Genomic DNA, 18,890 nt, shown 5'->3' with positions numbered 1-18,890 from the left:
AACCTGAAGCCATAAAGAGAAAAAAAGAGCATGTCAGAGAGTGCACTTGACAAAGTTCACAAACATTTCTATTGAGCCACAAACATTTAACTGTAAGGATCTGGCATATCTTTAAGAGCTTTTATCAAGCAATATACGCTACGTCAAAAGTTTGGACACACCTGATTGAATGTTTTTCATTATCTTAAAGCCATTTTGATCTAAAGGCTTATGCTCAAAAGCTTGAAATTTGTTTCTTAGACAAATATAAATAGTGAAGTTGATGCCTGTGTATGAATTTCTTTCCAAAGCCTTTGCCTTTCCATCAAGGCAAAGGGCGGCTACTTTAAAGAATCTAAAATATAAGATAATTTTGATTTGTTTAACACTTTTTTGGTCACCGCATAATTCCATTTGTGTTTTTTCATTTTATTCAGAAGTGTGGAAAATAGTAAAAATAAAGAAAAATGTGGTGTGTCCAAACTTTTGACTGGTAGTGTATGTTAAGAAATAGAATGTCAAGGCTGGTCACATAGATTCCTCCTTAAATTACAGCATAATGTGGCATTGAGAGGACTGAAGTGGGACTCTGTGCATGCTCACCTTTTCCAGCAATAGATGAGATTGGGAAACACAGCGACCACGGCATCAGAGAAGAGTCCTCCATCCACTTTGCCCACTGAGAAAGACTGTCTGATGGATTCACTGGTGCGCTTTGATATGTTTATCTGTATTGGGATGATCAAAAAGATATGGGGAGGTGAGGACAAAATTCATAAAATGTAAACCTGGGAAAAGTCTTTTAATCCACGTCAATTCTATCATGACATGAGTGTGTCGTATCAGACTGACTGATAAGGCTCGTATCAACAGTTACATCAGATTCCGACTGTATCAGCAAGTCTACACTCTGCATTGACATATACTGGTTGAAACGCCTTGAGCACAGCAAAATTACATTACCCGGAGTTGGGGAGCCATTTCGGAATTGAAGAAGAGATTGATGATCATCTCAGCTTTCTGATGAAGCAACACCTGGTTATTCTCAACAAACAGTCCCGCTGATGCCATGGTGTTGTCTGAGTCTGCCACGTTCCTGTAACTAACCAGCCACAGCACACAGATGCCAAGTTATTGTCTTACTATTGCGGCACATTGTCTTCAAACTTGGCACAAGTGAGGTGATATCATCAACAAGAGGGGCAATGATATTAATAGAGGCTGAATCCAGGGATCCCCTAAATCAGTGATTCTCAACCTTTGTCATAACAAGGACCCCTAATTTAGTCCACATTAGAGCCATGGACTCCCATTTGATGACATTTTGTCTCTCAGACCCAAATCTGAGAATATCTTTATTGTTAGATATGATTTTGTCCAGAATTCCATGACTATCTGTATTGTAGGTAGAGAGATAACAGTGAAAATATGACGAAAACAGTCATTCTTCTACATTTTCTAATTGTGTTAACTTCTTGTAAATTAAATAATGGTGAAGTTTAACAATTCATCAATTTGTTGGGGATCCCCTGGAAGCCCCTCAAGGACCCCTGGTGGTCCCCGGACCCCACGTTGAGAACCTTTTGTGAAAATTCATGAAAGAAAATCACACTGATCAGCTTAGGCATGGCCGCACCTCTCTGTTTCCAGATAGAAGGAGAGGTCATTGACTAGGAAGTCAACTGTTATCGCTTTGTTGTTGACCACACGTCTTTTCAAGTGGGAGAAGTTGCCATCATCTGCATACAAGCCAACAACTTCCATCTGCTTGTTCTCAGGCGTCGGGATGTATCCTGATTCAAGGAAACCCACTTCTATTAGCACATGTGAATGGTGCCAATAGAACTATTATGGCAACGCCTGCTTCAGAATGCAAACAAGACAATACATATTACTTAAACATCAACATACTTGTGGAGAAATGAGTCCAGTGGTTTTTGAGGTAGGCCTCAAATTTTCTCTTTGTGTCTGAATTCCTTATGGCCTTACGGAACATACAGACACTTCTGATGAAACCGGTGAGGACGCCCCATGCATGTTTCTGTATGGAAGACAGAGAGTCATATCCCTTTTGGTTACTAGAGAGTTCGCGTCTCTGAGCATTAGGTCCCAGCTCACAGAAAATTCACAACAGATTGGCGAAGCAGCTTGCATGCTGCCCGAGGCAAATGTGACAGTAAGTAAGTGGTGACAACTCACCAGTTTTTCGTTGAGAACGACAAGTCGTTTAAGTGGGTGTGCGACTTCATCATTCACCGGGAAAGTGTCCTGATACCTTGAGAACCTATAGACCCACAACAGGTATTTGTACAATTCATTGCCAAACCTTGTGAATGATTATAAAGTATTGAATGTGCATAGCTTTCTCTTTTCCTGAGCACAAAAAGTCCAGAAAGACAGCCTAACAAAGGAACATCTGTGAATGTTACACTTATGCTTTGAAGCAATCTTGTAAAACATCTGTTAGGAAATACTATGCTTTATGGGTAAAATCTATGACATACTATCCTAGACCCTGAGGACAATGTCAAAAGATGCAAGTTTAAATTAATCCAAACCACAAGTCAATACAGAGACAACACTGTAAAGCAGATTATCAGAAGTGTTTAGTATCTAGTATGATGCCAACAGAGGGATACCAGCACCACATAATCCTAACCATCTTACCAACTGATCTCCAGAGATTTGGCGACCATCTCCTGGGCAGAATAGAGCACATCTGCGGTAACATGAGTCATTTTGGGGATCTTGGATATGATAGGGGCATTGCACTGGAGGCACTCCACTACATAAATAGAATCAGAGAAATAGAATCAATAAAATCAGAGTCATTGCAAAATGTACAACATTAAATATATACTATAAATCACATTTATCTGGAATATTTACCCAAAACACTCTATAGCATTAAGATAGAGTGTACATATGAAAATGCCCAAGCAGTGATAAAACGGTGACTTCACCAGCATCTCTGTGTTTGAAGAACCGATTTACAATGTTGTTGATCTTGGCCCACTGGCGGCCGATATTGTTCACATTGCGTAGCTTTTCCACCACCTGGTAGAATTTCATAGCTCTGTGGGCATTGAACTGCCTCAGGTAACTTGCAAAATAGTCCTGGCTGGTAGTGTTCTTCAAGACATCCTTGAAATTCCTGTTATGAAACCACATACATCTCAAACTTGGCTTTCATTACAGTCCATTCAGTGACATGACAGCAACTTGGGAGGCAAATACGCTCTAATGGACGTACCTTGGTCTCATAGATGACTGTGGAACAAAAAATTTTTTCTCCTTCTGAGTTTCTTCTGGAGTCTTAACCACTGGTGAATCATTACGAGGAGAATGCCATGTTAATGTCAAAAAGCTATTCTTCATGGTAAACACGTCACGCTACATTTTGGAGACACTGTAACATATATCACCAAATTTTCCCCCAGATAAGATGTGTGAATTACGTCTGTGATCGGCAGACTTGTCTTACCCTGCTCTTCTTGTTGCAAGCCACATCTGGCACTGCACAGTTGGAGTGTTTTACTGACCTCCTCTACAGCAACCTTAGGGTACTTCAGAGCCAGAGTTGCAAAGGGAAGGTCACACAAATCTAAAAAGATGCAGGATAAATACTAGTATCTGTAAACACCGTGTACCATTCCAGAAAACGGAAGCATTCCAATTAACTTCGGTCTTACTGGTCTTTCTGTAGTACAGGTGGACAGAACCGCCCCTCCTCACGTCCTCCAGTGGTAACAAAGCCCAGGTCTCCTCGGTAAGGGGTCCTGCGTCAGTGTAGCCACAGTAGGCCTGACACAGAGCCACAGCCTCCCTCATCCTCTTCACCTGCAGCTCTGGAGCTCTCGGTCCATCGGGTGGCGCTGTAGACCCACAGCTGACTTTCCCTTTCATCTCAGACAAACTGAACTGAAAGGCAAAACAAAGGCAGGAGGTTATAAAGGAGGTTTTTTGGACGGAATATGAGATTTCAGTGTATCACTGATCAAGCATAATAATGCAGGTTTAATTACCAGATATGTGAGAAAACATTTGTCTTCTTCATCTAAAAATGCATAGTAGGTGGGAGCCAGAATCTGTTCAGACATAAGGAAAGAAAGCTCTAGAGTGCACAGCAAAGGATGTATTCACAATGGATGCCAAAGAAAGTAAATGTAAATTAAATTCCATGTCAACACTCTTTCATATAGTTCAGAGTTCATTAATAGTTTAGTAATATTGTGCTACAAATCTTCACCTGGCACAGTTCCTGCTTAGCAGTGTGAATCCAGGGCATCACATTCCCAGAGGGCAGGAGGCTGATAAGATGGGCGGTTGTGTCTTTACAGAGAGTGGCGGTGCATTTCTGCCGCTGATGACTAACAACCACACTAAGATACACTGTAACTATCTTCTTGGCCAGAACCTGCCGCAGAGCTTTGGAAGGGCCGTCCTCTGTCTTAAGAAGCAGGTTCAAAAAGTTGTCCAGCTCCTGCCACAGTCCCAGGTGGTGCAGCATGGTGTTTTGGCCCTGGGCCCTCAAGAAGTCCTCATATGGAGCACCAGCCAGCGCATCGGCAGACAAACCTAGGGAGAGGTGTTCATCGTAAGGCGGGACAGAGGCTCGTTTGGGGCTGAGATGAGGAGGAGGAGGAGGCAGGGGATTGGTGGTGATGATGGATGGAAAATGACATATGGGTGTCTGCATGCAGACGTGAGGAGTGATCTCTGTGTCTTCCTCCAGGCTGGGCAGGATTTTGGATTTGATAATGGGTGGGAGGAAAGGAGTGTTTCTTTTGGCCTTGTTGCTCTTCATTCTCTTATTACCGCTTAGTTCGCTGGATGCTTTGATGTTGCCACTGTCAATGATTTCCTCTTTGCATCTGCTCCTGATGTGCACTATGTTGTTGCACCCACGCTTACCCCCCTCCTCTTCAAAGGGTAACCATTTCCACAGACCAGGTCCATCATGCTTCCCTGCAGCACCCACCCTTACTCCAGTACCGGGCCTTTGATGGGACCTGAACAGAACCCTCTTTCTCATTTTGGAGCAGTAGGTCTGGATAACTGTTTGGCCATTTGATGATTCAAAGTTCAAATGCCAGCTTGATGGATCACAAGGTTTGTGGGTCTGTTGAGGAGTGAAGCCAGAGGCGACATCTTCATACTCTTTGGCAATGGACGAACACTCATCCAGGCTGGTGACTGCTGCTTTGCAGACACGGAGGTACTGAGGTAGCCAATAGGACTGGAGCCTGCTTAGAGCTTTAGATCTCATCTGGGCCAACATCTGCTCCTTCATTTCATCAGGATGGCTACCAGCTAATTCCACCAACCTCCCTGAACAAAACAATATATGCACATAAGGACTGTGGTTAGCTCATTGTACTGTAAAACAAACAAGAACAAGAAACAAAACAATGTATGCTTTTGTTTCACATGTACCTGAAGTGAGGCGACAGGTTCTCATAATATTGGAGCCGTCAGAGAGGTGGATGGTCCTGATGACAGTGAACAGCGACTCGTAGCGGTTCCTCTGGCTCACATTCTTACTCCAATCTATATGGAGCAGCCTGTCTACTCTCACACAGAATGTCACAAGCTCCTCTCCTTCACATGCATACACACATACAGAGAAACCATAACTTTACCAAATAGCATCCAGCCATTTTACTAATGCCTAATGTATGATCCAAAGCGACATCTGAGAGACAGAAGGACCCACCATTAGTGCCCTTGACAAAAGAGCAGAAGCGTCTCATTCCTCGCACAGTGCCCAAACATCTTTTGAGCAACCACTGGTCTGCCAAAGTCGACTTCAACACCTCTGATCACACCATCAAGGATATCCAAGGGAAGAAAATAAAAGCATGGGTCAAAAACATTCCTCTCTCAACAGTCTCAACACCGTCAAGAGACCGGCTATAAGATTTCACCAATGATATATGGGAAAACATGTTTACTGAGAACATTTTACTTTGTAATACACAGTACCAATGGCTGTGTTGTTGTTTTTCAATGGTCACTGGCAGCATTTGCCTACATTTGTGAACCCATTTCACCTGTGACATTAAGTACAGTATCTTACATATCCAGAAAGTGTATAATTGGAGAGTTTACCTTTTGTTTGACACGTTGGGGACCCAAGCAAATCTTTGCAGAGGATGTAACAGTTATAAAGCTCACTTTGTTTGAAGTACAGGAAGCGATGGTATCTCATCCACTGATAAAACCCGGTTTCACTTGCAGACTATATGAAAAGTGGTAGACCAGTAAGCATTTGAGTCTCCATGTCTTGTTTGTTTTGAGCAAAACAAAACAAAAGAAATAAGTAGCTAGTGATATGTCACAAATTGAAATCATGATTACCTTGCCCCCTGGAATTTCAGGACACAGATACCACCTGTTTTCCGACTGCACATAAAGGGGCGTCTGTCCAAACACCTAGGATAGTGAATTTAGGACTGTTACAGAGAACACAAATAAAAAGAGATACTAAATAATTCATGTCAACAGAATAGGTTGTTATTTTGAATGAACACATACAGGTAAATTCATGAAGGTGTTGAAGAAATCCACAAACACATCATCTGCGAAAAAGTCTGCCAGCGTTTTATTACATTTTCCTCCTAAGGATATAAATAACAAATAAACAGGTTGTTTTCCAGATGAATAAAAGGCATTTCAGACACCAAGGGTGTAAATCTGCCTGATAAAACGGATGCACTCACCTAATCTGGGAGCCATCTCAGGGATGTAACTCATATCTCAACATTTTAATGGACAGTGAGCCTAATACATGATGCTATGGGACCATCAGTTAAGAGCGATTTTCAAACATCAACCAAAATGTTGCCACTTGTTGACTTGGATGCTCATTGTGACTTAATTAATACTTTAGTTCTCAGTGTTTTAAAACTGTGGAGTGAAAATAGAATGCCCTTTTCTCTGCATGTCATTAAATAACGTAAAAGCTAAATAAAACAAAGTCAATAAGGCAGTTATATTAGAGCAATTAAGTGTTTTGATCATGTTATAAATAACCCAGTATCCCCGTGCAATATTTGACTGCACAATGTATGTTGCCCCATATTGTCACACCCCTCCTTCTACCCACACGTTTGACTGTTTGCAGCTTACTGTTTTCTGTTTTGAAAAACGCAAAACAAACAACAAAAATCTTTTTCACCAAAAGAAAACAAAACCGGGAGGCCCTGCTATACACCGAAAATCTGCATTGCTATTCGTTGTTTCCATGGTGGCAATGATTATAACATCTGCATGGATGAATTTAAGACATATTGCTCGCGTGGTCATCCTATGCAAAACCTGATTTTCTTGGTAGAATTACATAACCTGCCCCACTAAAACCAGTGCACCCTACTGACTTACTTCTACCACATGGTGGCGTTCTGCTAACTATAGCCTACCTCTCGAGTTTGTGCTGAGTAGGTAATGTGTGTGTGTTCCGCATGGATGTGTCTTTATTCTGCAATGAGACAAAATGATCAAAAAGTGAACAAATGAGCCTCCATCACAGCCTCGTTAGTAACAACTCTACTGTATCCATCGTACAATATGATAGAGCTGTAATTGTTCATTACATTTTGACACGGAAGGTTGAGGATGTATAGGAGTCACGCTAAACGACACGCGGCGCTGTTTCGGCTAGAGGGCGTCGCGCCTCAGCTTTCTGCCCGTCCAATGATCGAGCTGCATGTGCCTTCAATCACCTTGGAGTAAATACACGGGGTTTCCTCTGGCCAATCAAAGACGCGACGTCCCAGTTCCTGCCGTTATAAATTTGCCTGGACCCGGAGTCGTGGTACCGGAGAATGAGAGAGCTACTATCGAGACATCATACAACAAGACACTGGACCTGCCAGTCCTTTAGTTTTTATTTCGATTTTCTCGTTATTCCAGGTAATTTGTTTTTCTTTTCTTTCCTTCTTATAGCCTACAGCCTGTAGTAATAATGGTGACATCCTGCTTCCGCGTTTATTGTAACAGACTTTTCATTGTATATACTTTACACAATTAACAATTACTTTACTTTGACATGTTTTGCTTCAATGGCTTGGAAAACGTGTTAAGTCCGTTTCAGCATGTATTTGTGTGTAGTCCTGAGCACGAGGGCTTCAGTATTAGGCGCCGGTTTCCAACGAGGAAGCCTATGATGTAATATTGCCTCACTCTAGTAAATTGTAACCATGGCTACAACGGGTGGATTCGCAACCGGATAGAGACGCATCATGGAAGTTGTCTCACATATTGCTTCTTTGTCGGGGAAATTGGGCTGGCTTGCATATTGTGGTCCACACAGAAGCCAGCCTTTATGATACTTTATCTAAATTTAGGCTTATCGCGGGATGTATGGGTGGTGGAGGGTGGCTTCTTTTTGTTTTGTTTCCAAAATGGAGAGAAAAGAAGCTCAAGTACGATATATAACCTCACTGCATAGCATCTTTCCTTCTGGAAGACGGAACAATGATGCCGTTTCCACCACGCACCGGGTTACGCAGCATGTGCCTCGTTGTGGCCGGATACAGCGCGAGCTCATACCTGCTCTCTTCTCGTCCCCAGGTGTGTTATAGTAGGAAATAAGATGGCCACGTCCGCCAGCGCCACTTTGAGTAAAGCTGTTAAACAGCAGTACATGGAGCTGCCTCAGGGGGAGAAGGTGCAAGCCATGTATATTTGGATCGACGGAACCGGAGAGGGGCTCCGGTGCAAAACCAGGACGCTGGATTCTGAGCCCAAAAGCATCGAGGGTAAGCATCCTTAAACTAACGGTTTTGTAATCCCCTTTACTTCTCCCTCCTTCCTGAATGCTTTCTAAGACATGTTCTAACATATCGCTAAAGATGATGCCCAAATGGGATGTGTAAGATTAATGGCAGTCTTCCTCCATCTGTAGATCTGCCTGAGTGGAACTTCGATGGTTCCAGCACCTACCAGTCAGAGGGGTCCAACAGTGACATGTATCTGATACCTTCTGCAATGTTTCGTGATCCATTCCGTAAAGACCCCAACAAGCTGGTCCTGTGTGAAGTGCTGAAGTACAACCACAAGCCTGCAGGTAACACGGAAGCTCTGAAGCTGTCTGAAATTTTCAAAAAAAATAAATAATTAAAAGCTATGAATCTTGGGTTTTTGTCTAATCTGAAAAATTCCTCCATACAGAAACCAACCTGCGAATCACATGCAAGAAGATCATGGAGATGGTGGAGGATCAGCAGCCGTGGTTTGGCATGGAGCAGGAGTACACCATCCTCGGCACAGACGGACACCCTTTCGGCTGGCCATCTAATGGCTTCCCTGGACCACAAGGCAAGGAGCTAGTAAAGTACAAATAAGTGTTGTGATCCATGCATGGGAACGTTTTAGATCAAATTCTGGACAGTTTGTTTAATGACTCCTTATTTACAGGTCCATACTACTGTGGAGTGGGAGCAGACAAAGCCTATGGCAGAGATGTAGTGGAGGCCCATTACAGAGCCTGCCTGTATGCTGGAGTGCAGATTTGTGGCACAAATGCAGAAGTGATGCCTGCTCAGGTAATTAAATACCAGATGAATGTTTTGGCCTGTACATATGTTTTTGTGGCTTTTAACATTTAGAGATCCAACTCGACTGTGGACTTAAACCTTGGTTTTGTGTTCAGTGGGAGTTTCAGGTCGGACCTTGTGAGGGCATCAACATGGGTGACCATCTCTGGGTGGCCCGCTTCATCCTGCACCGTGTCTGTGAGGACTTTGGAGTGGTTGCCTCATTTGACCCCAAGCCAATCCCTGGTAACTGGAACGGTGCCGGCTGCCACACAAACTTCAGCACGAAAGAGATGAGGGAAGATGGTGGATTAAAGTGAGTTTCAAACTTATGGCATTCGGTTGGCAACTTTGCTAATGTAGCTTTGTTATTACACAAAATTTAATAATTCAAATGTTCCATGTGCTAATGCTATAATTTCTCCCTTCAGAGCCATTGAGGAGTCCATTGAGAAGCTTGGGAAGAGGCACCACTACCACATTCGTGCCTACGACCCCAAGGGGGGGCTGGACAACGCCCGCCGTCTCACCGGCCACCACGAAACCTCCAACATCCACGAGTTCTCCGCGGGCGTGGCCAACCGCGGTGCCAGCATCCGCATTCCTCGTAACGTCGGCCAGGAGAAGAAGGGCTACTTTGAGGACCGCCGCCCATCTGCCAACTGCGACCCCTACGCTGTGACCGAGGCCCTGATCCGCACCTGTTTGCTCAGCGAGGAGGGAGATGAACCAACGGATTATTAGAGCCGCATCTCTCTGGACTGAGTTCCCACTGCCCTCCTTTCCTTTTTTTCTTTAAATGGCTGAAAGTCAAAACTAGTACTGTATTTTTTTTTCTTTTCTTTTTTTCTTCTCTTCTCACTGAACTGATTTTAACCTGCATTTTTAAAATAGCTTAAAGTTGGCTGGTCAACTTAACCATGACAAGGCGGTCGTATCCTTGGTAGTTGCATACATGGTAATGGCAGGGTCTGTCTTTCCCCTCATGTTTAGAAGGGATTGGCTTTTGTAACATTGTTTTTAAAGCCCATTTCATGATATACCCTTCCCTTCGTCTGATGACTAAAATTAACTAAAGCACATGGACACTGAAGAGTAGAGCTGCTAAAGCTGGACCGCATGTGTAACTTCTTAATAAATCTCTGACTAGTTTGTGTACTGTTAATATGTGTTGACCTGCCTTTCAACTATTTCAGTCTTCAATGTTACTAATTCTTTGATTAAGAAGTGTCTGTTTTTTAAATGGCAACGTTTTAATGTCTTCAGATTTTGACACACTGAGTCACGTTGTATGGTACACTCTGTAGATGTCTGTACCCAGACTTTTGTTGTCTAAATGTGGTGATCTGTCCATATGCCATTTGTAGAGTTCCTGTACAACTCATGAAGGAGTTTTATCCTTTTGTCAACTGCTATATTGTAATGCACCTGTTTTGGTAAAACATCAGTTTACTGAACCTGGTGTTTTTTATTGAAACATTTAAAACTTTTATTTTTACCACAACATGACTTGTTTATGGTTCTTTACTTTTAATTTAGTAAACACACAAACATTCAACCCTGGCACTTTTTCACTCCATTTCACAACTTGGTGTATCTGAAAGGAAGCCTGGCCCGTTGCATAAAGCTAGTTAAGACTAGTCTAAGCCTTAGACTGGTCTTAGATTCTCCAGTTGAGAGCCAGAAGAAGAGTCTTTAAAGACAGAAACAACAGATCTACAACAATCAAGAAGTAGTAGGAACATGTAAATATAAGTGTCTATAGCAAGTTTGACTTAAGTCACATTTAAGTCTAAGACTAGGTCTATCTTTATGCAACTGGCAGCAGAGTAGTGTGAGGTGACCGTGGGAAGCAGCAGGTCACAAGTACACTAATCTATCTCAGCTGGCTTGTTAGCATCATAATTAAATCCATCAATAGAACATTAAATTCTCACGTTGGCTCCTGTGACTGAAACCGTTGAGGCCGGTATCCAGCCTGAAACTGCAGATCAGCAAGCTTTGATTGGTAAATGCTGTTACATAGCATTTTAACTGTCACATGGGAATACCTAACGTGCCCACAGAGAAATTAACTAGTCTGAACAGTAAGGGTGGAGCCTCCGCAACCTGATGTCTCGGTGTTGCAGACGTCTTGGCACGAGGTGACAGAGTCATTAGAGAGCAGACTGCACACGGTGCACTCACGAGATTGCCGCTATGCTCCTTTACTGCACTAGCCTGTGGGTGAGATTACAGGAAGTGCCGTGTCACACACAAACACACTGAAGCAAAGCAAGGCCTCCCCTCCAATAACAGGCAAATGGCAACTTTAAAAATGCTACTTTAAAGATCCCCTTATACTCCAGTTTATCTATATTGTGTGTGTGTAACTGAGCTTTGCAGCCTCTTCCGAACCAAATGTGCCAATTCAGCATTATCCTAGTTATCCATTATCCTAACAGATTTTAACAGACATGGCCATTGCGAAAGAGTTGTTTGTTTGCCTTCTAAGGGAACAGAGAGACATTTCAACCACACTTAATAAGAAGCGCAGTACATCTACATTTCACTGGACATAAATATTTACTTTTGGTGTCCCGTGCCTTATGGAGAAGGGCTTCGAGTTTGCTGTGAGACCTTTTACCTACATCCCAGCTGCCTTCACAACAAAAGTTACTTCGCACCCTGATTGGCTTTGTGAGGATCAAGTTAGCCAATCATAATGTGGAGGGCAGGTTCTCTCCTGTTTCAGTGGATGTTGGCTGGCATAAAGCCAAGACATGTGCTCTAACTTTGCCTTGTTAGGGTTTGCCCAAATCTAAAAATACCCCCTCCCCTAAACTTAGTTTTGTACCTTGTGCCTGAGTGTTTGCTTTGGATTTCCAAGTTAAAAATTGAGGGCAGAAAATGCAGAATTGGTGACAAAACAACTTCACAAATGTTTTCATGAAGTGAGAATTCTCTTAATGTTTTGCTGCATGTGGAATGAAGGAAAATAATTGGCAAGCAAATAATTACAATGAGGGTTTTCTGTCCTGTCCTAAATGCTCTTGGTTTGTAGGTTTACAGCAGTGTCTCCCTACATTCATACAGCAGCAAGAAAATAATAACAACTGCTACAGAAAATGCAAAATTAGACACATGGACTTTAGCACTGCAACTGGTACTAGAGCCAAAGCTGAGACCAAAACATGGATCCAAACCAAAACAACCAAAACAACCAAAACAACCCCGACCTCTACTGCTACAAACAATTCCAGGGGAAAACATTGGCCCACGGTGTGCTGCAATGCCAGTGGATGTGATGCAAATTAGGACTTTAAACCCCTTCCTACTCTGCCCACCCTTTTTTAAATAGCAAAAGGAGCAATCGGAATTAGGTCAGTTCCATTTAATCTCAATCAATCCCTCTATCTAGGTTTCTGCTGTTGATATTTGATACCTATATGGTGAGGATCTATTACACATCTTGAGTGTTCAAGATGTGTTTATAACAAAAGAGAGGAGGCAGGGACTCTGTTTACTACATCGCCACGATCCATAAAAGGTATCTAATGACATTTATTCAGTATCTAGACCATTTCTTCTCCCGATTCATTGTAGGACTGAAACTTGCATGCAGAATCCAAATAACCGTCTGCCTGGGAATCTCATATGATGGGATAGACACTGGACAAAGGACGGGGAGGGATGCTGCTCTGTTGCTATGACAACCACCGGAATGTACAGGCTCGACCGAGGTGGTTCTTGTATAGAGTGGGAGAACAGTGAGGGGGGGGGGACACATCCATGTTATGTAAGGAGGGAAAAAACATGAAATCAGGTCTTATAAATGGAGCTGCACAATAGCCCCCTGGCTAAAACACAGCTTTAAGATGTTAGTCGGTTAGCCATGCACTCACACTATGAAATCAGTCAATTCAAATCCTCCCCACCATTTTACATGTTCATATTGTCAAAACAGAATAATGACTGACATTTGTGTAATTTAATTGTAAAAACAGCATGTGCAAGAGCAACAAAAAACAGCATGTGCATGAAGCATCCATCATTCAGGAACGTCGGGGCTTTGCCATCCAGTGCACGCCTCGCTCAGGCTCTGTAGTTGTGTAACTCACATTATACCAGTTCAAACCAGTACTGGCTCTCGTTCTGTACAATGTACAACAGAAGAAGGGAACTCTGCATTAATGCCATATTATAGAAAAGATGAGAAAAGGGTGAAATTTGTGAAGCAGTTTAGATAGGAATAGCACATTGATATGCACAAACGACTGCATAAGAAAATGCAGGAGATGAGGAGGAAGTGTCAGAGGAGGACAAAAGTTGTCTCAAGGCTTATATCTTGGCAAGGAGTTCCCATAATCCTATTAGAGGAAAAAACCCAGAAAACAGGATGAATTTTAGGGTATTTGAAGTAGAGTTTTGAATTTTTTAAACATCCTCAGTGACAATAATTTTGCTCTCTACGTGCCTGTGTTTTGACCAACACCTGAATCTTGTTTTGTGTTGTGAGAGGAGCAATGACCTTTCTTGCACACCCCCTCCCACACACACACACACAGTCACAAACACAATATTCACACTCACGTGTTTCTATAAAGGGGAAAGCTGGCGCACATGCTCACATTAGCTCTCGGAAACACATATGCTAACACACCCACACCCACAGAGGCAGAGAATAACAAGGCTACATGTTTACATCCAAAGCGCAGCCACACATTCACACGGCTGACTGTTTACACACAGGCTGAGGCTATACCTTGACTAGAAGCCTCCTGATTGGTTGAGCAGTCTGGGGTGATTGGACTGATGCTAGATCCTCTACAGCCACTCATGCTTACCTGCACCGTGATTGGTCGCAGCATTATGTATGACACAGTGACACAGTTTTGACTGTGCTGCTGCAGTACAGACTGAGAGAGGCTGCCTTTGTTTCTTGCAGACAGCACACAATATCGCCAGAACAGCTGCAAGTGTCTTGCATTTTGCAGTGCAGTGGGGTAGTAAAGGGTGTTGTAAAAGGGACAACACTGATAAGACATAATGATTCAGTCTCTGAAACATGTTTACTGCCTGCTTTCACTGATAAGAATACATGCTGGCATAAACCACAAACACCTGACTTATTTATAAGCCAAAGTGATTTCCAAACAGATTTATTTTGGCTTATAACCCAAGGCTGCAAAAGTTGCCACCATGTGCTGCCCCAGTCACTCTTGACCTACTTGGACTGCCTGGCAGAATTCAAGACTAAATTATTTGCACTTGAGTAAACATTTATTTTCCACAAGCATCCAGTTGGGTAATAATAATGTGGGTGTATGTGTCTACAAGTTACTAATTGTTTATTCTAAAGTTGTTGTTGTTCAGAGGATTGGTTAACTACTGTTGTGCTGTTAGGAGGACAACGAGCGGTCAATTTATGATTAAGCAAGCTTAACTATGATATTTGTGCTCTAGTTTGCTAAGACCCAATATTGCCAACACACAGGTGGTGCACATGCTGTGTTGTTGACTAGCATGAGCATGTCCGGTCACAAACAGTTCGGTCGCACTTTATTTTACGGTACACTAATAAGACCTAACAAGCCGTACTTTGTATCAAATTACACAAAAACAATAATAATAAGAAATAATATGTTCTTTATTAGACAGTAAACAAACACAGTTATACCCTAATTAGACACCATACACCTAAATTATGCTGTAATTAGAAGCCGCATATAATACCGTATTAGACCCAAAATATACTATACTTAGACACTATTATACCAAATTATACTCTAATTAGAAACCAAATAGGAGATCTTAATACACTATTAGACACCATATTTTAAGATCATAGTCTAATTAGAAATCAAATACAATGCCATATCAGATCCAAATTATGCTGTAATTAGACACCACATTTAATGCTACCAATGATAGCTTAATTAGACAACATAGGCTGTAATTAGACGAATATAATGCCATATTATATCGGACATAGCCTTTATATAGACAAAACACTGAGAGCTCAGAGGACAATTCATTTATTTGGCCTTTATTTAACATAGTTTCACTTTCTTACAGGGTAATTTGTTGCTCATTAGAAGCTAACTGTACCATAAAGTCAAACCACATCTGGTCGCTACTTCACACGTCCCTCGTAGCCTGCATGTTCTCCGTAGTCCCGTGGAGTTTGTAGGTAGTAATACATAGCATAATACATAATACATGCTTCCTTGATGCTCTACTCCCATACCAGTTAAGACCATTTAATGCCATGTCACTATTCGACCCCAGTAACATTAGGCTATGGAAGCTGCCAGGACATTGCATCTTTATTTATTTATTATTGTTAGACCCTTAGTGTCTAACAGTGGGAAATAATACACTTTAGTTTACAGTACAGTTCTGTTGTAATGTGTCCCAAATTACCCTCTAAGAAGGTCTAATAAGGGTCTAACAGTGGGAAATAATACACTGTTTGTTTACTGTCTAATAAAGAACATATTATTTCATATATTTTCTCTATGTTTTTGTCTAATTTGATACAAAGTACGGCTTGTTAGGTCTTATTAGTGTACCGTAAAATAAAGTGCGACCAACAGTCCTTCTCACTTCTCATTTCACCAAAGTTCAAACAGTTTGCACTTCCATGACTGGAATACTGAGTTTCCAGAGTGAACTGCCAGATGCCTCGGTGATGGCCCAGTTCCAGTCTCAATTGGGAAGTACTGCAAGGCATTGGAAATTCAGAAGGAGTTCTTCCCCCTCCCCCGTCAGTGTCCTGCTGATTTATCTGCAGGGGGTTTGCTTTCGCTCACACACAAAACAATGAATGACCTCCCAACCCCCAAAGTCTAGTTCAGCGGAACTTTCCATCCTTTAATGACAGGCAGGAGGGACAGGCAACAAAACGTGCATGTGCTCCGAGGAGTTTTTAGATCTTGTGCCATTATAACTGATGTCTTGGACATTGTGAACCACGCAAGAGCTTAGAGCAGTTTTCTTGTGTCCATCCGGTGAAAGTTTCCAGTCATTTTTTAAATTAATTGATGAAGCTTTATTGCTCCCTGTTGGGAAACTGGGTCATTGCAGCAGCCGATAGTAAATAGGATACAGCAAAGAAAATTAATAAGTAACAATCACAACACTAGGAGTTAAGTAGAACTATAAGAATGAAAAGTATGACATATATGAATAACAGTGTGCATGCAGCAGTGCAGCAGTAGAGCACACTGAGATAGAAGAAGAAAGAAGAAATGAATGAAAAATATGTATGATATGAAAATGAAAACAATGTGGGTATAGAAAGAAAAATCAATGATATGAACAAATATGTGAATCTACAGCATATATACAGGATGTGCATCGTATTTGCATTACCAGGTCTGCAGCATGCCATACATATGTACAGGCTTGCAGACCATTGTAAAAAGTATTCGTAGAAACTACTATATGTAGATAACGTGTACAGGAGGAGACAGAAGGCACATGTATAGATAAAGAGGCAATTTGCAAGTGTGCATGTGCATCATAATCTGTTGCCATTATCAGGACACATTTACAGCTGGAAATAGCAAACATGCAGAAATTTTTCCAGAAATATGCACTGACTCATACGAATTGGAGGCACAGATTCTTAGACACAAGAAGTCAAATTTGAATGTGGGATTATTGACTATTATCATGGAAAGATTCAGAGAAGACATGGCTGACAGTGCTATTTTAGTGCTATTTATTTCACAAGGCAGAAGAAGAAGAAGAAGAAGAAGAAGAAGAAGAAGAAGAAGAAGAAGAAGAAGAAGAAGAAGAAGAAAAAGAAAAAGACAAAGAAGAAGAAAAAGAAAAATAATTAATTCATTGTTTTCATCTTTACCCGCTTGTCCCAATTCAGGGTCACACAGGGTTGGATCCTATCCCAGCATACATTGGGCGGAAGGCAGGGAAACACCCAGGATATAAGAATAAGAATAAGAATAAGAACACTTCTGCAGGACGGATGCTTGTCAACATGGGGGGCCTGGACCTGGGTCTTCTGGAGGGCCAGTCTAACCCCTGGGCCACCCTGCCACCCTGCCACCCAATCCCTTGTGCTATGTAGGGTGAGCGCCTATGTAGAAACTTAGCTTGGATGTTAGAGGAAGCAGGGAGCGTGCGTCACTGAAATTATCTAGACTACTGTTTTGTTTAATTAGGCCAACAACACCTGAAGAAGACTCACCCATAAATTCTGGAGGCCCTGAAGCATGCTACTTCACACCCACTGTCATTAATCACATCTGTGCACACCTACACTTAACCAACACTAGACTGACGCTGCACCGGCCCTTAGGCTACACTCAGCCCATTGTGCCACTTCTGAAGTTTCCAACTCTGCCCTCAGTCTCAACAACAATGGGCTGCTGGGAAGACTGACACTTCTGGCTTGAAACCATCTGCTCAGCAATTCAGAAACTGCATTGTACCAACAATTAGAGACTAATGAGACCACTGACCCTACTGGCACGAAACAGCCTGCTCAGCAGAAACAACCAGTAACGGAGGATGGCGAATAACTAACCACTTCTGCTACCAGAACTATGCCATCATATGATGAATACACTCCTATATTAGTCATCAGCTGGATTTCTGTACTTTTAACCCAAATTGGTGTCCTTTCTTTTCAGCCACTTCAGGAGCCTTAATGGCCTGACTTAAACCATAACTCTGGCCATTTTTGACCTGGATGCTATTTTTCCCTCTTTGCATGTGGCTCTCCATTACAGTCCCATAGACCCAATGGACACTCCAAAAATCAACCCCGAAGCATGTCTTTTTCAACACGTTGATTGCTCGCTCTGTAATGAGTATGTAATGGTAAAAAGACCCTAAATGAGATTGATCTAAAGTCATGCTTTTCTCATACAGGTTTGATGCTACCTTGGCCAATTTCTGGGAGTGGAAATTGACAATAAGGTGAAGTTTGACATATGCACCACAGCCAGGTACAGCAAGCTGCAACAGCGCCTTCATTTCCTAAGGAAATTGAAGTCTCACTTTGACAAATCCTTCCTGTCACTCTTCTACCAGACAGTTGTGCAGAGTGTCCTCTCTTTTTGCCTGGTCTGCATGCATAGCCAAGACCAACGCAAATTGGAGAGGATAGTCAAACAGGCATGCAACATCATAGGCATTAGCCAACAGTCTGTGGCAGATTTGTACAATGGTCTGATGGCAAACAAAATCAGACAGATCATGTCAAATGACAGCCACCCCTTACACAGGGTGCTGAACACATACAGCAGGAGAGGGAGCAGGCGCCTGATGCAGCACCGCACAAAGTGCTTTAGTAGTTCCTTTATCCCCGCTGCTATTAGGCTTTACAATGAACATCTAAGGAACTAGTGTTTTCCACACCTG

The 18,890-nt window shown here is 42.3% G+C and overlaps 2 protein-coding genes across 2 annotated transcripts; one reads left to right on the top strand and one right to left on the bottom strand.

Moving 5' to 3' along the window:
• Positions 1-578: 578 nt before the first annotated feature.
• Positions 579-6,735, bottom strand: rgsl1 (regulator of G protein signaling like 1). The gene is made up of 18 exons (XM_071925079.2): positions 6,702-6,735; positions 6,517-6,599; positions 6,340-6,414; positions 6,091-6,220; positions 5,696-5,797; positions 5,416-5,580; positions 4,229-5,310; positions 4,005-4,067; positions 3,672-3,900; positions 3,464-3,583; positions 3,233-3,302; positions 2,943-3,133; positions 2,647-2,764; positions 2,179-2,263; positions 1,891-2,020; positions 1,616-1,772; positions 943-1,081; positions 579-707 (listed from the first exon to the last, which is right to left on the bottom strand). The coding sequence occupies exons 1-18, from the start codon at positions 6,733-6,735 to the stop codon at positions 579-581; spliced, it is 3,102 nt and encodes a 1,033-aa protein (XP_071781180.2).
• A 1,006-nt stretch (positions 6,736-7,741) lies between these two features.
• On the top strand, positions 7,742-11,022 carry glula (glutamate-ammonia ligase (glutamine synthase) a). Its single transcript, XM_071925060.2, has 7 exons — positions 7,742-7,893; positions 8,554-8,741; positions 8,888-9,049; positions 9,154-9,300; positions 9,400-9,527; positions 9,635-9,834; positions 9,950-11,022. Exons 2-7 carry the CDS (start codon positions 8,576-8,578, stop codon positions 10,260-10,262), a joined length of 1,116 nt encoding a protein of 371 aa, XP_071781161.1. The 5' UTR covers positions 7,742-7,893; positions 8,554-8,575; the 3' UTR covers positions 10,263-11,022.
• Positions 11,023-18,890: the final 7,868 nt, after the last annotated feature.

The sequence above is a fragment of the Centroberyx gerrardi genome, chromosome 13, assembly GCF_048128805.1.
Source record: "Centroberyx gerrardi isolate f3 chromosome 13, fCenGer3.hap1.cur.20231027, whole genome shotgun sequence".
Lineage (NCBI taxonomy): Eukaryota > Metazoa > Chordata > Actinopteri > Beryciformes > Berycidae > Centroberyx > Centroberyx gerrardi.
Note: the sequence above shows the minus strand (reverse complement) of the source record. Positions and strands in the feature narration are given on the sequence as shown.

Excerpts from the sequence above, each read along its gene's own strand:
- rgsl1 (XM_071925079.2), bottom strand. The coding sequence starts at position 6,735 with ATGAGTTACATCCCTGAGATGGCTCCCAGATTAG. Across the intron at positions 3,901-4,004 it reads AATGTTTTCTCACATATCTG|TTCAGTTTGTCTGAGATGAA; the intron begins GTAATTAAACCT and ends TTTGCCTTTCAG. Across the intron at positions 1,082-1,615 it reads TTCTATCTGGAAACAGAGAG|TTACAGGAACGTGGCAGACT; the intron begins GTGCGGCCATGC and ends GTGGCTGGTTAG.
- glula (XM_071925060.2), top strand. The coding sequence starts at position 8,576 with ATGGCCACGTCCGCCAGCGCCACTTTGAGTAAAGCTGTTAAACAGCAG. Across the intron at positions 9,050-9,153 it reads GTACAACCACAAGCCTGCAG|AAACCAACCTGCGAATCACA; the intron begins GTAACACGGAAG and ends TCCTCCATACAG. Across the intron at positions 9,301-9,399 it reads TGGCTTCCCTGGACCACAAG|GTCCATACTACTGTGGAGTG; the intron begins GCAAGGAGCTAG and ends CCTTATTTACAG.